This window comes from Podarcis raffonei, chromosome 1, assembly GCF_027172205.1.
Source record: "Podarcis raffonei isolate rPodRaf1 chromosome 1, rPodRaf1.pri, whole genome shotgun sequence".
NCBI lineage: Eukaryota > Metazoa > Chordata > Lepidosauria > Squamata > Lacertidae > Podarcis > Podarcis raffonei.
In genome coordinates this window covers 15381303-15393505 of record NC_070602.1, presented here as the reverse complement: position 1 = coordinate 15393505, position 12203 = coordinate 15381303, and the positions used below count along the sequence as shown (strand labels likewise).

Genomic DNA, 12203 nt, shown 5'->3' with positions numbered 1-12203 from the left:
CAATATGTCTCCGAAGATCAGAGTCTTGAGATGTAAATTACGAAGGAGAGACGTGCTGGTTCTTTAATGTCCTCCTGCGAAAATTATTAATGGACTTTCAAGTGTGTGATTTTCCCTTTCTTCCGCTTAGAAACATGAAGATGCAGACTGCCCTTGCGTTATGGTCACGTGTCCTCATAAATGTAGCGTTTCAGCGCTCCTGAGAAAAGAGGTAAGAGACCATATTGCACAGCCATTCATGAAAAATGAAAGAATGAAGAATAGCCTGTCATATATTACTCGGCTTAGAATGTTGTTCTTAGTAATAACGTGCAAGAAATTTGCGAGAAGCAGCTCTAGTGTCCTTTTTTTTTTTGTAAAAAGGAAACAAACCTTCGTACTATTATAAAGAAATCTCTATAGACTTCTCTGATTTTGTAATGCAAATTCCGCTTCCCCCTCTCCTAAATTTTTGGCGTTGATCCCATCTATTTTCTCATCGCTTCAGTCATAGTTAGAGCTAAATTCAAAATGCTTACTGCAGGTATCAAAGAAGAATTTCTCGGCACTGTGTAACCTTTGCATCATCTAGGTGGTGTTCGTATTCTGAATTTAAGTTGTAGTTTTAAATGCTTTAATTTTTTTTTTAAAAAAAAACACCCTAAAATAATTTGAATAAGAGTTCATAATATGTAGTCTTGCAGTCTGCTTCTCCAACGTTGAGGCTGGATTTTGGGTTGTTTTTTTTTACAAAAGACCCAGTTTTTAAAAATATTTTGTGTAGTACCCAACAAAGCAGTTCCGTTAGCACAAGGATTTCTGTGAGTACAAATCCCTGCTCTCTACGCTCTCTGTGCACCTCTGTGCTCTCCCCATATCTGTTCTGGATGGTTGGGAGAAACCCTGAAATGGATTTAGGGGGTTGGGGATGGGAAGTTCCTTTATGCAACCAGAAGTCTTTGCACCAGTAGGACTGTTGGCGTATGGCATGTACCAAACGTGTGCAGCTCCCCAGTTTGTGCTGGAAGAAATTCAGTCGGACTCCCAGCTTTTCAGTCAGTTCAGTCCTTTACTGACCAGGTCCAAAGCTTTAAGGCAGTTTCAATACTCTATATGCTTCCACTAGATCCATAGTAGAAGGTGCAGGCTTCAAATGCAAAGCAAGCGCAACTCACCACATACATCCAGCACAGAGTTCAGTATCAATCTGGCAGATCTTTCTTGCAGCAAAGCAAGAAGGCAATGCATGGCCCCCTCTTAATATACCCAAGAACGACCACACTTTTGCCAGGTCACAGTGACCTTCTTGGCCAGTTGCCAGGTCACTTTGACCTTCAAACACTAATTACAAGACCTGCAGGTGCAAGATAAGGGAAACATGGGCACCAGATTTTCAACAGCAATTGAAAGAACCTCAACAAGAACTACCTCATTGTAGCGGATCCAGACGCTTATTACCAATTAATAATGTGGCGGACTCACCCCGCTAACTGCCCCCTATTAAATATAGCGTGCACACCTCACCGTACATCAATTAATACAGAGTTTTGCAAATTTATCACGGGGTCGGGAGGGTGGGGTGGACTTGTGTGAGGGAAAACTTAATGATTTAGAGTCCCAGTCAGGAGTTGATCAAACAAACAAGGAAAGTATATTCAACAAAGAGAAGTTAACTTATTACTAGAAGTGGGCAGAAAAGATGTCACGGGCTTCAATACACTAGTATAGGCACAGCTCTTCTTAAACTTCAGCTGCTATTAATCAGCTGGTAAGATGCTTAAATCACTTTCTGCTACTTAGCTATGACAGGCGGTTCCATTAAATACTTTTATTGCAACACAGCTTCCTTCACAGATTTATTACCCTGGATCATGAGAGAAGGGCACTTTCCCCCAGTTACTCACTCACTTAACAATCTCACTCCTGAGGTATTTCATAATAGCATAACAGACCCAGGGGATCACCTCACCCCTTGTTACTGGTTTGGGAGTTTTGGAGCTAGAAGAACTCTCCCTTCCTGGCTAGAAAGAGATGCCGCTAGCCTTAATTCCCACAGGTTCTCCCTCTCCCAGTTCAGTCACAGCCCTCCCAGGACACTCCTGTCTGAATACCTTTCCCAGACCCTCAACCCAGTCTCCCTATCTAAGCTGCAAGTCTCTGTCCTCTCGCTATGGATAGTCTAACTGAACTCAGGACCAGTTCTCCCTCAGTCTCACTCCCATCTCAAAACAAGCCCTGTCCATCTTCTCTAATCCAGCCCTATCTCTCCTCTTAAATCAAGCCCTATCTCTCAACCTGAACCCTGTCTAACATCTCAAATCAAGCCCTGTCACATAACCTGAACCTTACCCCTCTCTAACTCTCTCCCTCCGAAACCGCTCCTTTTATTCTATCTCTCAAAGTGCTGCTCCTCCCCCTTGTGTGACTAGCCGACTCTGTAGCCAATCAGAGAGAGGCTCCGGTACTCTGGTGGAGTTTCAGGGGAACTGCACCACCAGATTGGTCTGGCTTGGCCGTCCGTCACAACCACCCTTTGCATTTGATATTGTGTATGCACAGACATCTCCTGCTACACTTAATTTGACCTGTGGATTTTTTTTGTCACTGGGAACAAAACTTATGCACTGGTAATTTAACTTTAAAGAGGTGATCCAGCTCCTGTAACCATCATTTTCAAGTATAGCGTTAAGAGTGACTTCATTACGCATAGGATAAACATGCGTTTATAGCTGCAGAAAGTAAGAATGAACATCCTATGGGATTGCAGGGTAAAACTGGAAGATGTGGAAGAGGTAGAGCAGCTATTGCCTGTTGTCCGTTGCTTCTCCCCTGCAACACTGTCCAGCCATTTTTTCCTTGCCCGTGCCCTACCATGTCCAAAACTGAAAACAAACTGCGGGGAAGGAAGGCCCTAGCGGAAAATCTCTGGGAGCACCCCATATTCAGCCCTTCAGTTCTCATTTGACATTTTCGTACGAGCACATAAATGCACCTCACATCATTAACTGTCACACACATTTATGGAAATACATCTACCAGAGTCATGTATTGTTCCACATTAGTTTATTGGTATGAAATAGGGGAAAAATAGTATTTGTGATGGTCCAATAAGGCATACTATTTAGCTGTCTGTATGGATCAATGAGGGACACGGGTGGCGCTGTGGGTTAAACCACAGAGCCTAGGACTTGACGATCAGAAGGTCGGTGGTTCGAATCCCCACAATGGGGTGAGCTCCCGTTGCTCGGTCGCTGCTCCTGCCCACCTAGCAGTTCGAAACCACCTCAAAGTGCAAGTAGATAAATAGGTACCACTCTGGCGGGAAGGTAAACAGCATTTCCATGCGCTGCTCTGGTTTGCCAGAAGTGGCTTAGTCATGCTGGCCACATGGCCCGGAAGCTATACACCGGCTCCCTCGACCAATAAAGCGAGATGAGCACCGCAACCCCAGAGTCGGCCACGACCGGACCTAATGGTCAGGGGTCCCTTTACCTTTTTATGGATCAATGATGTTAACTTTCTTATGATATAACATCCTTAAGCCTGTTTACTAATGGTCCACTGGCATTGAAGCTAAGACCCTAGAAGATGCTAACTTAGCCTCATGCCAAGCTGATTGTTCCGTCAACACAAGAATTTCACTTGTCAAATGGAACCATCTCCCCTATTTCTCCCCTGCATGCTGTTCTGAGGTTCTCCTGAGCTGATTTGGGGAAATTTCAAGTGAGAGGGAAGTCTTGTTGTGCCAGAGTCATTTGAATCTGACCCTAGAGTCAAGAGCACCCCAAGAATGCTCAGTATTGATATCGGGACATACTAATAGACATCAATATTTTAGCACAACAACACGACCGACAGAGGTGATTTGTCAGACTGGGGGAGCAGGCCTGTCATAAGTCAAAGTGTGTGTGCTGAGCAGAGGTCGGGAGCAGAGAGAGAGAGAGAGAACATATAATTAATGCCTGCTCTCTCATGAGTAGTATACTACAAAATGACAGGTTTCAGTCCTGCCCCCCAAAATGGTGGGGAACAATCCCACAGGAATCTCTGAAAGTGAGGAGCATGGTCATTATTATCAATGTGCTGTGGAGCCACCTTTTCCATCCGCAGGCGAGTCTGGTGCAAAGATTATATGAGCTGATTTAACTTCCTGCGAGCTGTCCTGGTTTGGGCTGTGTAGACTGTGCACAGACAATGTAGTGAACTTGGAAAGGTAAATTGCAATTTAATAAAGCAACCTGAGGTAATGCCCCAGATCAGGTGATCTGAACTTTTGAGGCCAGACAATATTTGTGGTCAGCACCAACTCCCAAGGGATGTTTTAGAGGCAAAACGAACCAAAGCTAACCAGCTCTGGATGTGGTCAGTGGCCTGTTGGGAGTAATATTTGTGATGCCTTGGTTTCCATGATGGAAGAAAGGTGGGGTATAAATGTAAGAGGAATGAATCCATCAGTTCCATCTCCTAAAGAGTTTTCAGGATTAGACCTTTAGTAAATTCCTAGATTATTTCTGTGATAATAGGAACACATCATCTGCTGTTTCTCCTGCTTTTCTCTCACACCATGTGCTACAAACCTCAAACAAAAAGCTGGCTATTTAGGCCTTCTTATTAGCTGCAAGGATGGGCCGAGGAGTGAGGCGGTTTGAAGCTCTGGAGAGATTGTACATGATAGGCCAGACTTGGGTCTCCAGCTGTTTTTGGACTCCAGTTCCCATCATCCCTGACCCCTGGTCCTGCTAGCTAGGGATGATGGGAGTTGTAGTCCAAAACCAGCTGGAGACCCAAGTTTGGTATAGCCTGCCCTAGGCTCTGGAATAGGCAATAGTAGGACCACGAAAGGTCCTAAAGCAGATGTAGGGAACAGGAAACATGGTTCTCCAGAAGTTCTTGGACTCCAGCTCCCACCATCCCCAGGCAGCATGGTCAGTGGTTGGGGATTATGGGAGTGGTAGTCTAGCAACGCCTGTCCAAAAACATTTCGTGAAAACTTACGGACCTTTGCTTCCTTTATTATTTATCCATTTCCTTGCTGTCTTCTGTTTTGATCTTAGCTGCTGCCCTCTCAGCCAAAACTAGCTGAAATCCCAGGGTGCTTATATATGCTGAGTGTGAAAGATCCTTTCTCTACTTTAAGTAACTCTTATTTCTACCTGCTGCTTCTGTAAATATAAAACCCGTGTTTCTTTATTGAAAATGTATATGTCCGTTTCATGCAATATTTGTTCTAAGTCTCTGTCACTCTGTTCTTTATTCTTATCACTGGAATTTTCCATGACACGTTTCGGGAAGAGGAAAAAATCCGTTCCGAATTAAAAACAGTTTCGCAGAGGGCAGGAGGGAGGGTGTGTGTGCATTATTAATACAGTGAAACTGCTGTCAAGAGTGGCTGCTCAGCGGACCATGATAACTTTGAGAAATTAGTCTCTCACTAGAAATCAAAATTACACGGGAAGCGTGCAGAGGTCCTTTTTGAATCAGGTTGCAGTAGCCACCCGAAGAGGTTTCACTGTAAATGTGTCACTTTTGTATATCTTATTGGAATGTTCTTGTGATTACATGTGTATATGTATACCCCTCAAGTACAACTGGAGGTAATATATGAGCACATGCTTTTAAAGCAAGCAAGAGAACAAAAACAAAACCAAGCCACACAATGCACAAACCTGCATTGTGTGCCCAATATACTTATGAACCGTATTGTGCATACATTTTTTTCCGTTCAAAAAAGAAAGAAAGAAAAAAACTCACATTTTTTTCCCGTTACAGTTGAATGCACATTTGTCAGAATGTATTAATGCCCCAAGCACCTGTAGTTTTAAGCGTTATGGCTGCATTTTTCAGGTCAGTATATAATGATTTATATACTTGATTGAAAGTCTACAATAAGAAAACTTAATACTTATTGATAGCTCTCTCGACTGGGCTTGACGTCTCTCGTTATCCGCTAAGAGAAAGGCACCCAGTGGCTTGAGTGATTTTGAAGTTATGTATTGGGTGATGATCAGTTTACCTGCCATAGAAATTTAAATGTGTAAACGTGTTTCTAGGAACCACAGTGTGTCAGGGTTCCAGTACTCTGTTGCTTAACATAATAGATACATTGCATTTGGAATTCGAAAGGCACAGTTTGCCCCTCAAGAAAGCAGACTGCAATTACTTAAGTTGTTTCCACAAAACTTACTACTTTTCTGCAATGAAACTTTTGGCCCTTAATACTGCTTGTGCCCAATAAAATCCACGGAAGGCTTAACCTGCTATAAGCTGCTGTCCTGCAATTTCTGCCTTTGTGCGTTTAAACAGGGTATATGTGGAGGTTTAGTGAGTGTCCTTTAAGGAGTTAAAAATGTGTCAGCCTAGGCCGGGGTACCCAGTGTGGCCAGTGGCCCCCAAACATCTGCTGGAATCTGGGCTGGGGGAAGGATGAGCCTGGTTCTTCATACCTACAACGAGTAGGTTCGTTGTCCAACCCTTGGCATGCGCAAACGAAGCCATCAAGAATGAGTGTGGAAGACGGTGAACTTCAAAATGAGACTTTTTGCCAGGTAGATCAATTCTTCCTTTCCTGCCATGCCTCTTGTCTTAGCTCTCCAGTGAAACCCATCAATGGTTGGACATTAGTGGGAAGTGCTCAGTCTAATATAAATTGCCCGTTTCTTGTTCCTTTTGAGGAAATGTGTCGGGACAAGGATATAAAGAGACATTCTGCAGACCTGCAGTTTATTGCTTTTTTAGTTTAAAATTTTAAACCCTCTTTAGCCCAAATGTGAGCCCCAAAACTCACAGGTATCCCAAAATTAGTGAGATTTGCAGGTGGTTTTTGGGTGGTGAGTAGCTGTGTTCTAATCCCATATAGAGCTACAGTTCTCAATATTCTTTTAAACTGGGTTATATATCTGTAGTAGGGACGCGGGTGGCACTGTGGGTTAAACCACAGAGCCTAGGACTTGCTGATCAGAAGGTCGGCGGTTCAAATCCCCGCGACGGGGTGAGCTCCCGTTGCTCGGTCCCTACTGCTGCCAACCTAGCAGTTCGAAAGCACGTCAAAGTGCAAGTAGATAAATAGGTACCGCTCCAGCGGGAAGGCAAACGGTGTTTCCGTGCGCTGCTCTGCTTCGCCAGAAGCAGCTTAGTCATGCTGGCCACATGACCCGGAAGCTGTACACCGGCTCCCTCGGCCAATAAAGCGAGGTGAGCGCCGCAACCCCAGAGTCAGTCACAACTGGACCTAATGGTCAGGGGTCCCTTTACCTTTTCCTTTATATATCTGTAGCACAGACAGGCCATAAGAGCAGTGAGGAGCAACAGGGCTGGGACCGTAATCTTATCTTTACTTACCTGGGAGCAAGCTGCATTGAATTTAATACGACTTACTCCTGAGTAGGCTTGATTAGGATTACACTGTGAAGAAACCTCCAAGGGGTTCTTAACACCTGGGAAACAAAGCATTCAACAGTTTGCACACAAACACAATTGCTCTCAGTGGTAGAAATAGTTTGTCTTGTTGGCACTGCTTTCTGTTCCCTTATCACCAATCACTATTTTTATGTTCCGTGTTTCTGTGCGTATGTAGATATATATTTTACTGGAATACCTATTATACAGAACATGTACATTGGAAATCGCAGAAATATTAAACTTGCATCTTAATTTACGCACATTTAAAAGGTTAATTTACACAAACCTTTTTTGCACGGTGTCTCATCCCCTAAAGGGACTGAAACAAGCAGATGTACATACTCTGCATATTACTTGTTTTCTGTGTAATTGTATGTAGTAGTTATTCATACTGATGTGTGTGTTTGTAAGGATCACATATTTTCTGATCACCTAAAAGCGTTAAGCAGAGCATTTTGGAAACTGTCTAAAATGGGAAATTTCATTCTGTTGAAGCAGTACTGCCATTTCTAGGGTTGATGAATTAAATTTTAATCTTTCAATCTGCTCCCCACCCACACCCCACAAACATCTTGTTCTCTTTTCACTCAGTGAACTGGCTTGGGCGTCATGCTAAATCATAGCTAAGCATTATGAGAATAAGCCTCAGTGAACCCGGAGCTTCTGTGTCTGCTTTCTATTTTACTATAGTTTAGTGTGTCATCTGAACCTTGCAGTTAATCTTAACTGTTGTTAGTGGAAACAAACCAACTTCAAACCATAGTTTATGGTTTTAACTATGGTTTAATCATAGTTAAAATTAACCAAAGTTTAGAGTTGAAAAAACACTAAGCTACAACACACATTTTTCTTTTTCTTTTTTAAAAAAAGTGGTCTAGATAAGTTTTTCTTTTTAAAGCTGCTGTTAATATAGAACAGAAGTGGTAGCTTCCAGACTCCTTGCACCTGCATTAGAGGAGGGAAAGGGGAAGGGCAGGACTCACTGAAGCTTGTCCTTGTAACACTAAACCATGGTTTAGCATTATATCCAAATGCAGCCAATGAGCATTTCCATATATAAAAGCATCAAATCCTGTTGGTTTACTTTCTCTAGTTTCCTGGGTAGACAATCCACCAAGTTCTGCTCCTGTGGAATTAACCCTTTAGGCCAATGAGTGAAGATGTTCAGGGGCTTCAGAACAGGTTGTGAGCAATGGTTTGCAGCAGCAGAACTAGACCTGTGTCCCGTTGGCCACAGGAGAGAGCAGAAGGCATATTGCTTTTCACAGTTTTTCCACCATTCTCCCTCTCTCTGCCTCACACTTCCTTCCTTTTCCTGGGAACGTGATAACCATAGAGTAGAAAAGCAAGTAAAATAAAATAGAGCACGTAGATTTGAAAGGTATTTGTTGGCTAATTTGTTGCTTAAATTTGGCATTGTGCTAAACTGCTGCTTGGGAAGACAGGTTGCAAATAACCACTTGCTGGGGAGCAAGTAAAAATTGCCCCCTGGCAAGCTATTCTTACGTTGTTGTGCCCCCCAGACACAGTGAAGCCAGACTCTGTGGACATCTGTGATTCGCTTCCAACCTTAAAGGTTTGAAGAGAGAACAGGCCAAAGGCCTGTCAGTTCAGCATCCTGTTTTTCATGGTGGCTAGCTAGACACATCTGGGAAGTAGGACATGAAGGGAGCAGCCTTTTCCCTAGGGCTGCCATACAGAAACATGCTGTTTCTGATCCAGGACGTATCACACAGCCTTTGGCAGCCTCGTCTTCTGTGTACTTGACTAATCCCCCTTGTAAAAGCAGCATCATAAGCATCTCGCAGCAGCAAATCCCAAGAATGCTATGCGAGAAGAAACTGTTTTGACCTGGATCTCCTGCCACTCACCCGCACTGGATGACTTTGGGTTCCAGTGTTAGAAGCACTCTCTCCAGACCACACCATGCTTAACGGTGGAAGAGAGAGCCCAGCAACCCAGGGTCTGTGCCCTTTGGAGAATGGCCCCCACATCTCTAGGGTTCTGAGTCTTCAGGGAAGATGTAGGTTTTACAAGAGCTTCTTTACCCTTGGGTCCTCAGATGTCACTGTACCACATTTCCCATTATCTCCAGTCAACTTAGCCCAACGTTCAGGGATGATGTGAATTGCAGGTCACTTCCAGGCTCGCTGTTTTGTGGGAGGGGTTCAGTTGAATTTGCAGGCTGCCAAATTTAGGTGTGCATTGTTAAATGGGTTAAAGCAGTCTTGCACAGCAAAAAAAAAAAAAAAATGTGATAAGTGGAAAGGGATGGGGAAACATGCTATAGGTCAGGGGTGTCCAACCAGTAGATCACGATCTACTGGTAGATCCCTGGCTGATCCTGGTAGATCGTGTACAGGTTTCATGGGAAAAGCTAAAAAAACTCTGTGCAATCCTCCCCCCAAAAAACTCAACAACTCTGGGCAATCCACCCACCTCACGCATGCTCTTCCTCCCTACAATAACAATGGGTAGATCACTGCCAGTTTTTTTATACTGGGAGTAGATCACAGTCTCTTGGGAGTTGGACATGCTTGCTTTAGCTATTGTGGGACGAGTGTTTTCTCCCGCTCTGGAGGGTAGGATTCCAACCAACGGCTTCAAGTTACAAGAAATGGGATTCTAACTAAACCTCAGGAAAAACTTTCTGACAGTAAGAGCTGTTCCGCAGTGGAACGGTCTCTCTCTGGAGGTTGTGGACTCTCCTTCCTTGTAGGTTTTTAAGCAGAGGTTGGATGGCCGTATGTCAGGGATGCTTTAGTTGAGCCCCAGGGGGCTGGACTAGGTGACTCTTGGGGTCCCTTCCAACTCTACGATTCTATGAGAAAAAGCAATTGATGGGTAGTTGTACAACCTCCGTGCAAATCTAATTGGGCTGGACACTTCCTAATTGGCAGATGCCGTAACAGCCACCGTGCAAGCTGGTTGAATGCTTAATAAGCAGGTTGTGTGGATGCACCTCTACCTCCGGGGACCCTTGGTGGAAGAACTCTTGCTTATATGGCCAGCAATTAAGGGCAGGTTAGTAGAGGAAGCAGTTGAGTGATTCAGGTCTCACCTTAACAATACACTGTAGAAAAATAGGGTTCCTGCCCCTTTGTTCATCTCCTCAACATACTGTTTAAATGAAATAAATAGGGATATTTTTTCCCACGGGCAAGGTTTGGTGGATTGAGCCTTTACTTTTTGAAGGCTGTTGTGTGTGTGTGTGTGTTTGTTTTGGTGGTTACACAAATGGTTCTGAAATGCATTTTAAAACAAAAACCTCTTTTTGCATGGTAGTTTTATAGCCACGCAGGAGGGGTTTGGGGTGGGGCTCCAGCATCCCTGAATGTAAGGTGAATTCAGGCTGTGTTTGCACATCATGCTAAGCCACAGATTACAGTGAAGCGCATGAGCAGGAATGAGCTGCAGCAAGGCTTGGGGTCATGCACTCCCCATGCCAGGAGGAGTTCAGAAGCTTTTGCTTCTGCAGTTGGCCATGGCAGGCAAACTGCAAATACCATTAACCATGGCCAAGAGACTGATACTGATAAATTGGAAGAGTGGAGATACAATTCCACTCGAGAGCCAGTGTGGTGTAGTGGTTAAGAGCGGTAGTCTCGTAATCTGGGGAACCGGGTTCACGTCTCCGCTCCTCCACGTGCAGCTGCTGGGTGACCTTGGGCCAGTCATACTTCTTTGAAGTCTCTCAGCCCCACTCACCTCACAGAGTGTTTGTTGTGGGGGAGGAAGGGAAAGGAGAATGTTAGCGGCTTTGAGACTCCTTAAAGGGAGTGAAAGGCGGGATATCAAATCCAAACTCTTCTTCTTCTTCTTCTTCCCCTTAATCAATGATTGACAACGTGAGATTGGCAACATATGGACAGGCAGCTTATAGACGCAGACTTTCTTTGGATAGATATAGTGATATTTGGAATGCGTTTACACAGAATATATTAGGTTATTGACAGTTATATGTGTATTAGGATAAGGATATTCTCATCTGTATATTAATGTGTGGTAGTGTAACAGTATTTGTCTTTATTTTTTCATTCTCACTTTTTTCCTTACCCTTTTTTTTAATAAAAGAAATTCTCTCCATAAAATATTAATTTAAAAAAACACCCTATGGTTAGGTCAAAGTAGCTGCCCCTCATGGCCGTGGTACTCTCCAGACGTTGATGGACTACAAAACCCATCAGCCCTGGCAGTATGACCAATGGGCAAGGATGATGGGAGTTGTAGTCCAGGAGCACCCAGAGGGCATCAGGTTGGGGAAGGCTGCCTTACAACAATCTAGCTTCAACACCTGGGCCATGAAACTCCTCCTCCCAGCTGCACAGGTGGAGGAAATGGAAGACTGGAGCACACAAGCTCAAGGCTCCCTGTGGCACATTGTTTGCTTGTGCACCTTGCACCAACCTATGGTTTAGCAGGATGTGCAAATGCGGTCTCTGTGTTGTGTGTCTTTATTATTATTAAAGCAGGTTTGTTGCAATAATATGCCTGAGAAATGTATCATGGGTCAAACCTATGGTGGGTGGGTTGGTGCTACATTGAATGCAGGGTTGGCTAAGAAATGAAGTTGGCTAAATCATGTTCTTTGTCACAGGGAACAAACCAGCAAGTTAAAGCACATGAAGCCACCTCAGCAGTGCAGCATGTAGACTTATTGAAAGAGTGGAGTAATTGTCTAGAAAATAAGGTACATCTCCTCCTCACCTTATCTGCATTACTTTTTATGTTTTATGCGTCTAGCAGGGATACCATTGTGGGAGTTTGGAACGGCCGCTGAAATACTTCTCTGTTTCCAAAAGCAATGAATTGTGTAGCTGCAAGAT

At 43.9% G+C, this 12203-nt stretch overlaps 1 protein-coding gene across 8 annotated transcripts in view; it reads left to right on the top strand.

Annotated features, from left to right (window-relative positions):
* Positions 1-12203, top strand: part of TRAF3 (TNF receptor associated factor 3) — an 84088-nt gene that overhangs the window by 59860 nt on the left and 12025 nt on the right. For 6 of the 8 annotated variants that reach the window (XM_053368933.1, XM_053368854.1, XM_053368688.1 and 3 more), the window contains 3 exons: positions 131-211; positions 5749-5823; positions 11975-12067. In XM_053368933.1, coding sequence (XP_053224908.1) covers positions 131-211; positions 5749-5823; positions 11975-12067 — 249 coding nt within the window. The remainder of the gene's footprint in view (positions 1-130; positions 212-5748; positions 5824-11974; positions 12068-12203) is intronic. The other 2 variants (XM_053369104.1, XM_053369188.1) reach the window with 2 other exon arrangements.